Source organism: Macaca nemestrina, chromosome 10 (genome assembly GCF_043159975.1).
Source record: "Macaca nemestrina isolate mMacNem1 chromosome 10, mMacNem.hap1, whole genome shotgun sequence".
Classification (NCBI taxonomy): Eukaryota; Metazoa; Chordata; class Mammalia; order Primates; family Cercopithecidae; genus Macaca; species Macaca nemestrina.
The window spans coordinates 19,405,469-19,420,604 of record NC_092134.1 but is presented as its reverse complement, the minus strand read 5'-3'; the positions used below and the strand labels follow the sequence as shown (position 1 = coordinate 19,420,604).

Genomic DNA, 15,136 nt, shown 5'->3' with positions numbered 1-15,136 from the left:
GGGGAATGAGCCATTCTGTCTCTTCTGTTACCATGAATTCTCAGGGATGAGCTTGGATGGCTAAGGGGGCGCCTGCCCTAGAAGACACGAGGCATACGCTTGGTCTTGCAGGCTGCCAGCTCTGTGTGGCCTTGCCTGGGCTCTGGCCCACTCTGAAAACTGGATGAAGACCGGAACCTCATCCCCACCAAAACGCACAGACCATGCTTTATGCACAGAGTCTGAAGATTCCCACACTCTCACTTGGAGCCCCACCCAGTGATTCTAAATGAAGACGCAACAAAAGTGCTGATGAGAATCTTCTCTGGGCTTTACTTGGCTTGACTCACTTAACTCTGGCACTGTCTATCTGAGGTAGGCACAATTATCACCCCCATTTCCTAGAGAGAAAAACGGAGGCTCAGACAGGACGTCATTAGTCTGAGGTCACACTTCAGGGAATGGCAATGCCTGGATTCAGACCGCAGTCAGATGCCGTGCAGTTCTTGCTCTGCCCTCTCCGTCTTGCCCTCTGGCTGGTGCTGGCACAGACCCTTCCAGGCAGGAAGCTGCGTCTCAGGCTGGAGAAAATGTGAACACGGGCACCTGACAGAAGCCTGAGGATGCTGTTGGCCAGCGGAGAGGACCTTGATGCATTTCACAGGGCTCTGGGCCCATGAGCAGAACGCATCCGCCATGAGTGACATCATTCAGCTCAGCCGGGGAGCCTGGCATCTGGGCTTGGAGCTCGATGCTTCATGAGCTGCTGGGAGGCTTCCCTGGGTGACTGAACCAGGGCTCGTGGTCCCAAGTGATGAGGATGGGGCAGGACAGAGACCAAGTCCCAAGCTGTGAACAGTCCCTTGGAAAGCCATAGGTGGGAATTCCAGCTCAGCAGCCCTGGAGGGAGAGTAAGAACAGGGCTCAGCATCATGCTCGGCGCTCTTCATGCATTATTGCGTTTATTTCTCTCTAAAACCTTATGAGGTAAGAACTAGCTAGCAAGGGCAATGCTGGGCCCTGGGAGATAAGGAAACTGGGCCAGGGTCTCCCAGCTTGAGCTTGGAGACGGGGTTTCATGTCCAGGCAGCCTGATGCCAGAGAGCCGGCCCTTGTCCCCTCACTCTCCTGGGGTGGGGACAGGGGGAGCAGGTCTCCTGGCTCCCTGTGCAGCTGTCCCCAAGTCTCTCTTCCTAACGTGGCTCCTCCCTTGCACTCCCACACTCCCTGCTCCCTTGCGCTCTTCCGTGTCTGCCACAGAGCAGGTGCGCAGTCCGTGTCTGCTAGAACGTGTCACTGGTGAAACCCAGGATGCCTGGGCTGTTGGGCAGTGGCCTGAGGCCTTCCTCATCCCCTGTCTCCTCCGACCTTAGACCAGTGCAGGGCGGGGCTCCCTGCCGCTCCCCGCCCCACGCCCCAGCCCACACGGTGGGGAGTGCAGAAGCTGGAGCGGCTGTCCGGGTCCCCAGGGCCCCAGAGCCACGCACCCTCTCAGCGCCAGCTCACAGCTGAAGGGTCTGCTCCTCGCTGTCGCTGTCACTGCCTTCCAGCTGCTCCAGGATCTCGTCCAACACCACAGACCGCTTTTTCTTCGGGGGCTCTGTGGGAGCCCAGATGGCAAGAGAGGAGAAAAGAACAGCCGAGAGGGTTGGGAGGCAGGAAGAGAGAAATGACAGAGGAAGGAGGGAGAGGGGAGAGATGAGCAGAACAAGGGTGCAGGGAGACAGAAAAGCAGTGAGAAAATGCGAGAGAGGGAAGTGGGGGGGGGGAGTGGAGGGAGAGAAGATACAGAGGTGGGGGAGAGAGGATGGGGCAATGAAGAAAGACAAGGAGTAGGGGAGAGAATCAACGGGGGAATGAGCAGGAGAGAGAAACACTAGGGTTAGTCTCAGCATCGCCATGACGGGGCTGCCTCCCTCGCACTCTCAGAAACTCTCCTGCTTCCCTGGCCATCCCCTCCCCATCTTCCACCCACAGGGGAAAGGATTCCCTCGAGAAAAAAGAGGGAGGGGGGGTCTCCTGTGCTACTTCCTCACAGCAGGTCAGAGCTTGGTTTGGAGGAAGCTGAAACCCTTCAGAGAGGCTGAGCCAAGCAGTGGGCCACGGCTGGGGAGACAAATAGAAGCTGTTTCTGTTTTCCTGGAGGCCAGGCTAATGGTGTAGTACATGGCTGGCATAGAGCAGGTGCTCAGTAAGTGGTGGGTGAATAGAACAGATGCAAAGCTCAAGGATTCCAGAGAAGGCATGGAAGGAATGACAATTAGAGGTGGCTTTGAAGAGGAGGACTATTTGACTTGGGCTTTGAAGAATGCAGAGGAGTTTTCTGTGAGGAGAGGGAATTCAGGGTCATGAAGAAAAGCATGGAGGTAGGAAGGGGCACTGTGGGCTCAGTCCCACAAGCACCTCCTAATTAGGTACCATCATGAGCCACTGCTCCATTTCTGTCAGCAACCCCACAGGCAGGTGGTACGCAGGTGGCGGAAGTGAGGCACGGACAGGCAGGCCTGAGGTCACCCAGCTAGGAAACGGTGGAGCCAGGATTCGAACCCCAGTCACACCTAAACCCACAGTCTTTCTGCTTTTCATGGAAGTCTCGGGTGCTGGGCATAGAACTCCAAGGGGATCAATGGTGGCAGGAGAGGATGTGTGGGGTCCCTTGGCCCTCCAGGAAAAAAGTGAGGCTGGGATCCAGGCTGGCTTCCTCTGTCAGTCCCTCTGCTAGTCTAACCGCTAGTCAATGGGCAGCCTCGCTCGCAGATAAGGCTTGATTTGTACAGAGGCAGTGTAAAGAGGCTGTCCAAATTTCCTCCCTTTCCATGGCTCAAACACCTCCCTGAATAAATCACGCTGAGGCCCTTTACCTCTATCTCTCCGCCTAGCCTTTTCTACCGAGACCTCCCCAGGGCCAGCACAGTGCTTGGCCAGGAGATGAAGACTTGGTTTCCCTTTGTGTGTTCCTGGGCGAGTGATTTTACCTCTGAAACTGTTTCTTCAATCTCATCCCTCCCAAATCAATTCAAACATTGACCTCATTTCTCCTCATCTCCATGGCTGTATCCCAATCCAGCCCCTCACTAGAGATCCCCCTCCCACCAAGGGATCCCTCTAAACCATGTGTGTCAGATGTACCACTCTTAGGAGATGTACCACTCCCTAAGAAAGCCCCAAGCTCCTCTGGAGGCGTCACTGGAGCTGGCCCACCTCCCCCTGCTCAAGACCTTTGCACCGGCAGCAATACAGATCTCCCTCTCCCTCTACCCCTGAGATCCAATGCCACCCCACCCCCTGACACTTTTTATTATCCACACTGCCGCAGGCCTTTCTTTGTGTGGGATGTTGTCTCACTCATTGCTGTGTCCCTAGCCTTAGTACGCTGCCTGGCACCCAACGAGTGCTTGTGAAGTATCCCAGAAAAGGGAATGAGCAGACAGAGCAAGGGTGAGAGAGACGGCAGAGCCTGCCCCATGGCGAGGGTGCGGAAGGTGCGGGAGGCACCCACCTGCCTGCCACCTGGGAGCCTCAAGGTCTGGCAGCTGTACCCATCATTGTTAATCATGAAAAGGGAGAGGGGGACAGGGTGGGCTGGGGTGGTGGGGACTGGTGGCCTGGGGTTCAGATGCCGGCTTCCTCTCCTTCCTCACGCCCTCCTAGACACTCTTGGTTTCCTTATAATCGCCAGTCCTGGAGGTGTACAATGGCCTCTGGAAATTGAATTTGTGGGCAGGTAATAGGAGCTGGAAAATAGAAACGTAACAAAACAGGGCCTGCAGGTAATCGCTGGCGCCCCTCCCATCTGCTAACATGGGTTGGGGTGGCAGCTCACTCCTGGGGCGGGGGTCCCTGCCTTCCTGGGACAGGCCTGGCCTGGGGTCTAAGGGATGGCCAGCAGTGGCGGCATGGGATTTTTTCTTCTTTCCCACATCCTGACAACTTGGAGGGACAGGCGAGGGGCGAGTTCTCGCCCCATCCATTGTGTCGGCTCAAACTTTAAGATATACCCGGACTTGGGGCGCTTCTTCCCCGTGCTCCTGCACCCCTGGGCCGCACCACCATTGCCTCTGGCTTCCTCTGCCCTCCCTCCTAGGAGTCCGGTCTTGAATGGCAGCCAGAGGGAGCTTGTTAAATCCTCCATCACACCATGCCGCTCCTTTGCTCAAGCCTCCAGGGGCACCATCTCACCTGGGGAAAAGCTAAAGCTGTTACGTTGGCTGCCAGGGCCACTGAGCAGGCTGCGCCCCCTCTCTGCTTCCCTCCCACTCTGCTCAGGCACTCGGGCCCCTTCCTGGCTCCTGGCTCCAGCACTCCCACCTCAGGGCCTTGCACCTGCTGTTCCCTTGGTCTGGAATGCTCTTCCTCCACGGAGCCACTCAGGGGCCTTACCTTTTCAGTGAAGCTTCCCTCCTTATTGAAAATCCCAAGTCCTCCAGAGTGCCCTGACGTACACTTCCTAATCCCTTTCCTGTCCACTTCCCCCACAGCATGTCTCCCAGTCTCACTGTGTGTCATATTTCCACTTTACTATCTGTCTTCCTGGCTGGAACGTCAGCCCTAGGAGGGCAGGGGTTTCTATCTGTTTTATCCACTGTTCCATTCTCAATGCCCAGAACTGTGCCTGGCACATAGTAGATGCTCAATAAAAGTGTGCTGAGAGACTGAGGGAGTGAATGATAGGGAAACTTGAGGGTCAAGGAGTGTAGGTTGCTGAAGGACAAACGGCAGCAGAGATGAGGCCAAGAACAGTTGTTCAGAGCCTTCATTCATGCTCTCATTCCCTCACACGACAGAGACACCTGCAGCACCTGCTCTGGGTCAGGCATGGTGGGGAACAAGCCTGGTTTGGCCCCACCTAAGGCTTTCTGGTCTGGCAGGGGGAGATGGAGAAAGAACCAGATAGTTGTGCCTCAAATTTCTAACCTGTAAAATGGGAATACTAGGGGCTGTGGTGGGGCTGAAATGAGTAAAAAGGGCAATGCCTGGCTCCTGGTTAGGGCTCAGTCGATGGTGCAGAGACCAACACCTGTGTTACTATTATGGCTAGGAAAGGTGTTGATTTCGTGTCTCTCCTGGCCACTGGGGCAGTGCGAGCTCACAGGGCGGGGGCTCTCACACGGAGGCTGGCTTATGAGACATGAGCAGTACACAGTCGGCAGGTAAAGGAATGAGATGATTTGGTTCATCAAGGCCAGCGGAAGTGTGAGCCCTGCCTTCTCGGTTTGCACGCTGGAAACAGGGGCATCTGCTGACTCACTGTGGGGCAAGGGACGTGGAAGGCACAATGGTGACAGGCAATTCCATGGCTATGGGAGTCACATGATCTGAGGTTCTAGCTCAGCCACTGACCAGCCAAGTGACCGTGGGACAGTCACTTCAGCTCTCTGGGCCTTGGCTTCCTGACTATACAGTGGGGACAGAAATAGGGGACATCTCAGCAGGCGGCTATAAAGATGATCAGGTTCACAGGTGGGGCCTGGGATGCCCAGGGGCCCACTACTCAGGAGCCATTACTGTGCTCCTGGGCCAGGCATATCTGCCAGGGTTCAGGCTGGGCCCCCAACTGCCCCCCTGGAGGACGTGTCAGGCCCTGAGTTCCCACCAAATGACACCCCGCACCTCCCGCCGGCCCTGCTTCCTTGAGGAGCACCCTGTTTGCAGGGAACAGCTGCTGAAATCCCACTTCCCCGACATCAAAAGCCTCAGCGGGTTTTCACCAAACAAACATAATGCAGAACCGGAGAAAGGTGTAAAATAAATAAACGAAACAAGCTGTGCATTTTCTTTCAGTATTACAGCTGCACCCGAAGATAAACAACAAGTGAATGTCACCAAACATCAATACCCGAGAAATTAACTTGACAAAAAGCTCAGCCGTCCCCCGACAACCCCCCAGTCCTGCCCCCCTCCCCCCCAACCTCCGACGACCATTTTTGCATTTCTGGAGTTCCCACCTAATGATTTTATTTTTCAATTAATTCCTTGACAGAATGCCAGCCTGTGTCTCTCCCTTCCCTGGCTGGCGCTGTCGGCCCTGCATGGGAGGCCCAGGCAGGCAGGGAGAAAGGCGCAGGCAGGGAGAAAGGCGCGGGCGGGGGGCGGGGGTGTGTCGGGAGGACAAGAGAAAGCGCTTCTTGGGGTTTTGTTCCAGAAGCAGACGTTGAGGAAAGGCAAGCCGGGGGAGAAGAGCGTGGCTGATAAGAGGAGAAGGGAGTTCTGAGAGGAACCCTGGGAAGAGGCAGGCATGAACAGCTTGGGGAGGGGAAAAGCGCTGGGCCAGGAAGCCCAGGGCTGGATTCTGAGTGGAGAGGCCTGAGGTGCAGGATGGAGGGTGCTAGATGCGGGTTGCTGGGCGGGTGAGCTGCCAGGATGAAACCCTGCTGCTCCTGGCTGGGCAACCTTGGGTAAGTTGCTTCACCTCTCTGGGCTCCTCTCAGTTTCTGCAGTTACTGAATGGTGATGACATTCACACGCCTAGGGTGTGTAAGGGTATTAAAAGAATGAATATATGTATGTAAGGCCTTCACAATAGTGCCGAGCAAACGGCAAGAATGTCAATACGGGTTGGTCATTCTTACTGCTATTGACAGAATCTGTTACTGAGAGCATGAGGGTGGGCCACTCCCCTCCTCTATAACATGAGGATGGCAATAGCAGCTCTGGACTCTTGTCTCAAAAAAAAAAAAAAAAAAAAAAGTGACCAATGGGATGCAGCAGGGCCTCCCACTGTGGGCCCACATTAGAGCATCTGGATTTGCTGACATGATTTGCCATGAATAAAGAAATCAGTGACTAATGTTCAAAAACAGGGAGATGCTACATGACAATCTGCACCTCTAGTTTCTCTTGAACCTGGAATGGCTAACCTGTGAGCGTGGCAGACCTGTCCCCTCCCTGCCTACAGGTAACTGACAAGGCTGTGTACTAGCTGCCCCTGGAGACCGGAGGCCTCACTTACGGGAGCTTTTCGACCTGTTCCTGGAGGCTCCCAAGTTGCTACTTCCCGAGACAGAGGATAAGCAAGGCTTTGACAAACTCCGCTAAGTCGGAGACAGAACTGACTCCAAGAGGCCAGGGTGAAGGGCATGGGCCGGGGGCACAGGAGGGCAAGGGGAGGAAGGAGGATGGGGCAGGTGGAGGCCAGAATGAGGCACCACAATCTTCAGACTCACTGGTGTGCAGTCCCGGGCTGCTGGGGGACACCAGCCACCTGTAGCTCCCACCCTTGGGGAGTATGAGGATGTCACGGTATGGGTACCACAGGGGGCTGGCCTGGCTTGGGAGGCTGCCTGAGCCAGATTCCCACCCTCAGCTGCTGGTGCCTGTGCCTGGGTCTCTACCCGTCCTCCCTGGCTTCAGATCTTGCAGCCCCCATGGGCAGAGCTCTCATACCCAGATGGGTCTGCATCTCAGGGCTCTGTGTACACAGGAGGCACACATTAGATATGCACAGAATAAAAGGTACTCTTCAGGAGATTGGCCTGGCCCCTAAGACCAAGCCAATGGCCCTTTATTGATACAGGAAGCTGTTTTAGGGTTGTGCCTTTTTTTTTTTTTTTTTTTTAAATAGACAGAATCTCACTCTGTTGCCCAGGTGAGTGCAGTGGCGTGATCTTGGCTCACTGCAACCTCTGCTTTCCGGGTTCGAGTGATTCTTGTGCTCAGCCTCCCGAATAGCTGGGATTACAGGCGTGCACCACCACGCCCAACTAATTTTTGTATTTTTAGTAGAATCGAGATTTCACCATGCTGGCCAGGCTGGTCTTGAACTCATGAGCTCAAGCGATCCACCCGCCCGGGCCTCCTAAAGTGCTGGGATTATAGGCGTAAGCCACCACATCTAGCCAGTTGTAGCTTTTTAAAACACAGTGAGTCCTTCTAAGAACTAGGTGTGATGTGAGAGAGTCCTTGCACAGAGCGGGTGGGCAGGACCCTGGGCTGCAGACTGGCCTCTGCCACTGCGGGACTCCCAGGAGCTGCTAAGCTCCTTACGTCACTCAGTGCTCCCACCTGTTAAATGGGGATGGTGGCTGTTCTGCTTACCTCATGGGAACCCTAAGGGTTCCTGCCTTCAGTCACTCTTAGCAAGCATGACCGAACACATTCTATGTGCCAGGAATGATGCTAGGGATATGGCAGTGAAAAAAACTCCACAGGATAAACTAAACCACCAGCCACGGGGCCACACTAGGGCTCCGGGCAGACAAGACGAGGTGGGACCTGAGTGCTGCCACTTAGTGGTCCCAGCCTTCTCTGAGTCACCAAACTTACTCTTCTGTAGACAGGACACAGTAGTAGCACCCACCACAGGGGATCTGATGAGATAAAGCATGAGAGCACTTAGCCCAGGGCCTGGCATGTTGAGGTGCCAGGCAAACATGAAAGCTAATGATCAAAGGGTCCTGTGAGGCCACCCCAGAGGACAGGCAGTGCCCAGCAAAGGGGAAATCCAGCTGCCCAAGATAAGGCTGAGGGGCGAGCCGCAGGGACCACTCCTCAGAGGCCTGCTGGCTCTGGACTTTCCTACAGAAATTCCACCAGCTGGGTAACATCATTGTCCCACTTTTCAGATGAGGAAGCAGCCACACTAGGGCTTTGAAGAGTCAAGTGGCCACATTCTCCAAGCAGGACCTTGAGCTCAGACGGGGCTGGCTCTAGCCTTGCTGGCACAGCACAGCAAAGCCTGCCCTGCCGGCTGGGGACAATAGCCCAGCCTCCCTAGGCAGGGGGGTCTCAACAGGAAAGGCATGAACAGAACTGGGCTGTGTAGCAGCAATTTTCTTTTCAAAGGCCATTGGTTCTCAATCCAGCTGTCTGATAGAATCAGCTAGGAAACCACTGATGCCTGGATCCTACCTCCAGAGGTTCCGATGCAAATGGCCTGGGGTGGGCATGGGATATTATGACTGCTATGATGACCGCTGTTATTAATCTTGGTGCGGAGGACTTGGGCTCCCTGAGCGGCTGGAGACTGGGCTGGTGGGTGGAGTAACTTCGCTCTGTGCTCTGGGTGTCTTGTGTGTGTGCAGAATTCCACAACTGGCCACGCACAACCCCATACACAGGGGCCGGCGAAGGCGCTGCAGCCCGGATTCCCGTGGATTTATCCTGAGCTAGGGCTGTAGGCGTGGGCTATGCCTGGGAGCTTCTAGACTTGGTCCCACATGTTTGTGTTAGTTACAGATGCTGGGAGACCTGTGCGGGCTGGGAAGCAAGGGGAGTGTCCTGGTGAAGGTGACACCGGGAAAAGGGAAAAAGAACCAGGAAAGGTGGGAAGGTGTCCCCTACTTCTCTGCCTTGGGTCTGGAGGAATCTCCCAAGTCTTAGGATTTGGTCCACATCAGCTACTGATCTCTTTTCTTTTGGCATAGGCCCTGGGTTGGAGGGCACAGGCTGAAAGGGAGCAGCTGGTAACATCTCATGGGGCCAAGGTGTAGTGGTGTCTGCACCAGGCTGTGTAAATGCAAAGGCTCGAGGGTCCAGATAGGAATATGATGACATCAAACAGTCCAGGGGGTAGGGGGAGATTACAGGGAGGACTATGCATTGTGGGCAAGGGGAAGCCCAGCCTTCGTATAAATGCGCAGCCATTCCTTGGGCCTGGTGCCCTGTAGGAATGTGGAACCAGGCTGGCCAAATCTGATTTTTCAAAAGAGGTCAGAATCTTGATTTTCAGGTTAAATCTTCCAATACAAAAATAGTGATGATTCATTCAAAACCATTGTTTTCGTATCCGGTAGGCAAAATAGAGATCTAATTTCATCCGACAACTTGCGATTGTGGTCTCTGCTCTTTTCTCTCTCTCCTCTCTGTCTACTAAACCCCACTAGTTTCACTTGTGGTCATGAAGCAGTAATAAAAACCTTGTCTGTGTGTTTTCCTTGGGTTTCTCCGGGCTGGGCCAGCCTACAGTTCAGAAACAAAACTGGCCGCTCCCTACCACCAGCTACAACCCTGGAGGGAAACCCACCCTCCTCCCTGTCCCTGTTTCTAGCACTCTGGTCCCCAAGCGCCCAAACCCTCGGCCAATCCCGGCCCAGCCCCTGCCCCTCCCAAGTCGCTCTGAAATTCTCCTTCTGTCAGTTTAATTCCGTGATCGATGAGGAAGAGCACGAGAAATGGCCCGGCACAGCTGGCTTCCCCGTTAGCCCTAGCAGGGATTCCTGGCCTTGCTGGCGACGGCTGAGTGAAATGTTTGCGGAACGCAGAGAACACAAGTCAATAACAATTTAGCTGGATTGGGAGCAAGTACCTTCCCCGCACGGACAGCCGCTCCCGGGGGAAGGGGAGGAGCGTGTGCGGGATATTGCCGAAGCACTTGGAATTATTTCCAAAACACTGCCCAGCGAGGCTCGGGCGTGGGGAGTGGAAGGAAGTAGGAGGGGTTGACTGGGCCCTACCTGCTCCAGCTGACCTCCAGGCCCCCCAGCCTCCCCGCACCGCTGCAGGGAGAAGCATTTTGCTCTCCGATCATGGCTCCCTGCACGGCCAGCCATGTGCACCACTTGGGTGCACACTTGGGAACTGCCTTGACCAAAAGAATTCCCTCTCCTTGATTTTCCTCCTCTGGATTCGGCCTCCAGCAGCTGTGGGAGCCAGGGGTGTGAGAAAGAGTGGGTTTCCCGGGCAACCTCAACCTCTCCTGGAACCACTTCCCAACGTGACCAGGAGCTGGAGATAGATTAAGACACACTACCGTGAACACAAAAAGTGATCATTTCTTTTTTCTTTTCTTTCCTTTTTTTTTGTTTTTTTGAGACTAAGTCTCATGCTGTTGCCCAGGCTGGAGTGCAGTGGCGTGATCTCGGCTCACTGCAACTTCGTCTCCCAGGTTCGAGCAATTCTGCTGCCTCAGCCTCCTGAGTAGCTGGGATTACAGGCTCGCACCACCATGCGTGGCTAATTTTTGTATTTCTAGTGGAGACAGGGCTTCACTGTGTTGGCCAGGCTGGTCTCGAACTCCTGGGGTCAAGTGATCCACCTACCTTGGCCTACCAAAATGCTGGGATTACAGGCGTGAGGCACCACTTTTGGCTGAGAAGTGATCAAAGAGGTCAGGGATAAAACAGCTGCATATCCCCATGCCCCACCCAGTCTCAGCCTTTCCTGTCAGGACCTGCTGTGGCAATCCGGGACAGTCTCTCTCTTTGCCCGCCTCCTGCTTAGGCCTTTAACACCTCCAGAGGAAGGGCTGCCACAGCCAAGTCTTCAGGAGAAAACAAGAAGGACCCAGGTGAAGGAATGAAAATGGGAAGCTTATAGAAAACCTCTGTCTCCAGGTGGATGGAAGGAACCACGACCAAGGGATATTCTGAATAATAAATTCTGTGACTTCACATCCTTGCTTGAACTTTCCTGACTGTGAGTTTGAAAGCCCGATGATTATGTTTTCATGGGCAAGATCAAGGCGGCCTATTCACAAAGGTTGACGTGGGGATAACGGGCTCTCTCGTCTCCAGTCTTTTGAAAATGTATGGTCCTGTGAATGATGATTAAGTTATGGGAGTGGGGAGGGGGATGAACTCTTGCAGGCTTTAAATATCATCTGTCTGCTGATGACTTCCAAATTTATATCTCAGCCCAGACTTCGCCCCTGAGCTCCCAACTCATAGATCTATCTGCCTGACATCGAGGGGAGTCCTAATAGGTGTCTCAAATCCAACACGTTCAGAACACCCCCGCCCAGCCACCTGTTCTTCCCGGCTTCCTAGGCCTCCGCTCACCACGCAGCACCATCATCCTGTGAGTGGCTTGGAGTAAAAACTATGCACCAGTTTTGATTTTTCTCCTGCCTTCCAGAAGCAAGTCTGGCTGGCTCTACCTTTACCAAAAATGCTCAATCCACCTGCTTCCCCACCTCCACAGCCTCTGCTCCAGGGCCCTTGCTGGCCTGGATGGGACCTCTGCCCTCCATTCTTGCCCCTCTACAATGCAGGGGATGAGGTCTGACAGTGTGAATCAGGTCCTGAGACCCTTCTCAAATCTTCTGGGAGCTTCCCACTGTACCTTGAATATAAGCTGGGCTTCCTGGCAGGCCACACAAGGCCCCGGGAGGAACCCCTGCTGGCTTCTCTGCCTGTTTTGAACACACTCTGCCCTAGGACCTTGGCACTTGTGGCTTCTGCTACCTGGGATGGTTCCCCCCAGATCTTTGGCTGGTTGTTCCCTTCGTATCACACAGAAATGCTGACTCGGCAGAAAGACTTTCCAACCACCATATTTGGAATCTCTCCTTTCCCTCTCTGGCCCTGAAGAGCTCATTATGCTATTTTTCTTTTGTTTTCTTTTCTTTTTTTAAAGAGACAGAGTCTTGCTTTGTTACCCAGGCTGGAGTGTAGGGGCACAATCATGGCGTGCTGCAGCCCTGAACTCCTGGGCTCAAGCGATCCTCCCACCTCAGCCTCCCGAGTAGCTGGGACTACAGCTGTGTGCCACCATGCCTGGCTAATTTTTTAATTTTTTCTTTTTTAAGAGACGGGGTCTCGTTATGTGGCTCAGGCTGGTCTCAAACTCCTAGGCTCAAGTGATCCTCCTGCCTTGGCCTCTCAAAGCACTGGGATTACAGGTGTGAGCCACTGCATCCAACCATATGTTACCCTTTCTAATTTCCACTCCAGGACTTGGTATCATCAGAACTTTGTTGCTACTTATTTTTTTTGGTGGGGCAGGGGAGGGGGCAATCATCTGTCTCTCTCACTCAAGTATGAGCTCCACGGGGGAGGACTTTCTCTTTTGTACACTGCTTTGCCCTCAGTGCCGAGAGCACAGCTCGATAATACGGTCATCAGTGAAGAACTGTTGAATGAATGAATGAATGGGGGCCTCCCATCCGGGGAAGCTGGAGATCTAAGCCCAGGGCACTGGGGGTGCAGCTATGATGCCTCTAGAGTTATATACTCTGAGAAAGGGGGGACTCACCGTGGGAGGAACTAGCCACCCCTGGCTTTTGGATAAAATAAGGGCAGCCACTTCACAAGGCCTAGGGGCTGCAAGCCCTTTCTGTGAAGAGCCAAAAAGTAAATACTTTAGGCTTGGTGGGCTGTGGGGTCTCTGTCACAACCACTCAACTTTGTCCTTGCAGTGGAAGAAAATAGCCCTAGACAATATATGAACAAATGGGCATGGCTGTGTTGCAATAAAACTTTATTTATAAAAACAGATTATAGGCTGTGGTTTGCAACTGTCCAGATCCAATAAAGAGAGGGCAATTTGGGATTTAGGAGGTGCTGAGGATACAGGGTGTGATAGAACACGCAGGTATAGACATTAACTACAGTTCTGCAGTGTCCAGACCTGTGTGCCTTCAGGCCAGGCACTAGGCTGCTCTGGGTCTTGGTTTGTGCTACAGTAAAATGGGAGCAACACTGTTCTTCAGGCAGCTGTGAGCCTGAAATGAGACTGAGTTATGTAAAAGCACCCGGTATCACTCTCTGCACATGGTAGGTCCATGACAAAGCTCTCTCATCCTCTTTCTTTCCTTTTCCCCCGACTTGATCTTTATAAGAACTTACATGATTGCCTTTTCAGACCAGCGGTGCTTCGAAGCACCCGGTTAGGAATATCTGGCTTCAGACCACACAGGGCTCCAGTGCCGACTGCACACCTGTGGCTAAGCATGGGGCCTGGAGCACATTAGCCAGCTTTTCTGAGCCCCGGCTTCCTTCCTTGTGGGGTGACAGTGAAGATGAACCGAGTTAACACTCACACAGTGTCCAGCATCTATTAGATGTTCAATTAAATTCTAATCATCATTCTGATGATTAGGTTCTTATTTATGTTTATTTTTTCACCCCACAAATGGTCACTGAGCGCCTCCTCTCTGTGCTAGATATGGGGCCCAGGCAGGGTGGACAAAGGGCCTTGTATCCCCCCAGAGGATAAAATGTCACATGGAGAAGGATCTTAATTGCACACGTGAGCCCCTGATGGCAGGTTGTGGCACTTGAGGAGGACGAGGGGAGGGGCATGACAAGGGAATCACGAGAAGGAGGGGTGTAGGGGAAAAGCTGCATCTTTGACACTCTGGCCGGGAGGCAGGGGGGGCCGGGGTCAGTGGGGGCTGCTGGGACCAGGGCTCTAGCAAGCAGGTTCCTTCCCTGCCCCCCGTGAGGCTGGGAAGGTGACTGTTTGCTAGAGGCCGGCGACCCATGGGGTCAGCCACCCGTCTGTGCCGGAAGAGCACTTCTCTGGGCGCTCTGCTCATAGATCTCCCGCCCCAGCCCAGTCTGGCTTGGGCAGGCGGGGGAAGGCGCCACTGCCAGCCACTCACCATGCTGGTCATGTCTGCGCTCCCAGCTCTGGAGGTGAAAGGTAGAAACGCTAACCACAGCCCATCAGTCCTCCCCAGCTGGAATAAGACAACACGGGAAGCAGAGCCACGCTCCCAGCCAAATAAAAGCCTGTTTGCCCGGCCTCCCTGGCTGTGAGTGCTGTAAAACAGAGGGTTCTGCGCACGGATTTCTTCCATACCATTATATTCTCTCGGCTGCGCTCGCAGGTACTGTGGCCTGCCGCGGCCCTGAAAGCTTCTTGATGCCGTGACCCTGCTGGTTTGTAACACGCTCGGGAAGAAAAGGACACAGCCAGCGGCGGACTTTCCTCTTTCTTCCCTCCTTGCTCTCTCTTTTCAAACTCCCACATGCAAGGCAGTGAAGAATAGCACTTTACCTACCACGGGGCTGCTGCGCTGGAGATGAGAAACCTGATTCTTGGCCGGCAAGGAAGGGAGGGAGGTGTGGGGCAGCGGGCAGGGGCAGGAAGAGGACAGGCGAGACGGGGAGGGCAGTTTGGTGGAAAAACGTCTGTCTTGCTATTCCCTTTTGAAAGCATCTCTGTCTGGTGTCAAGGTCTTTGCCTACTCAGGCCAACTTTTACAATGACTTTCAAAGCCCTGTCCTTCGCTGTTCAATTTGACAGGTGTTTTGCAAGCATCAACTTGCAAGGAAAAATATAATGCCCTGCCATTATACAGGGACAATGGATAAAACGAAGGCTTCCGCTTGGTGGGGAGGGGATGGGGGGTTTACAGCAAGCTTCTTTTGGCTGCCAACAAGGAACCTGGATAAGCAGAGAGCTGAAGACTGGGTGTGGAGCATGAGTTCTTGTAACTGCCTTAGAAGGCAGGACATTACGGTTGCTGCTTGAGCAGCAATGAGTCCTCCTCCTC

General features: G+C 54.0%; 1 protein-coding gene across 1 annotated transcript in view; it reads right to left on the bottom strand.

Annotated features, from left to right (window-relative positions):
* Nucleotides 1-289: 289 nt before the first annotated feature.
* Nucleotides 290-15,136, bottom strand: part of LOC105493362 (RNA binding motif protein 19) — a 142,705-nt gene continuing 127,858 nt past the window's right edge. Inside the window, exons 24-25 of the mRNA XM_071071012.1 lie at nt 1,467-1,579; nt 290-879 (exon numbers count right to left, since the gene is read on the bottom strand). Of these exons, the coding sequence (XP_070927113.1) occupies nt 1,482-1,579 (98 nt within the window). The 3' untranslated portion in view covers nt 290-879; nt 1,467-1,481. The remainder of the gene's footprint in view (nt 880-1,466; nt 1,580-15,136) is intronic.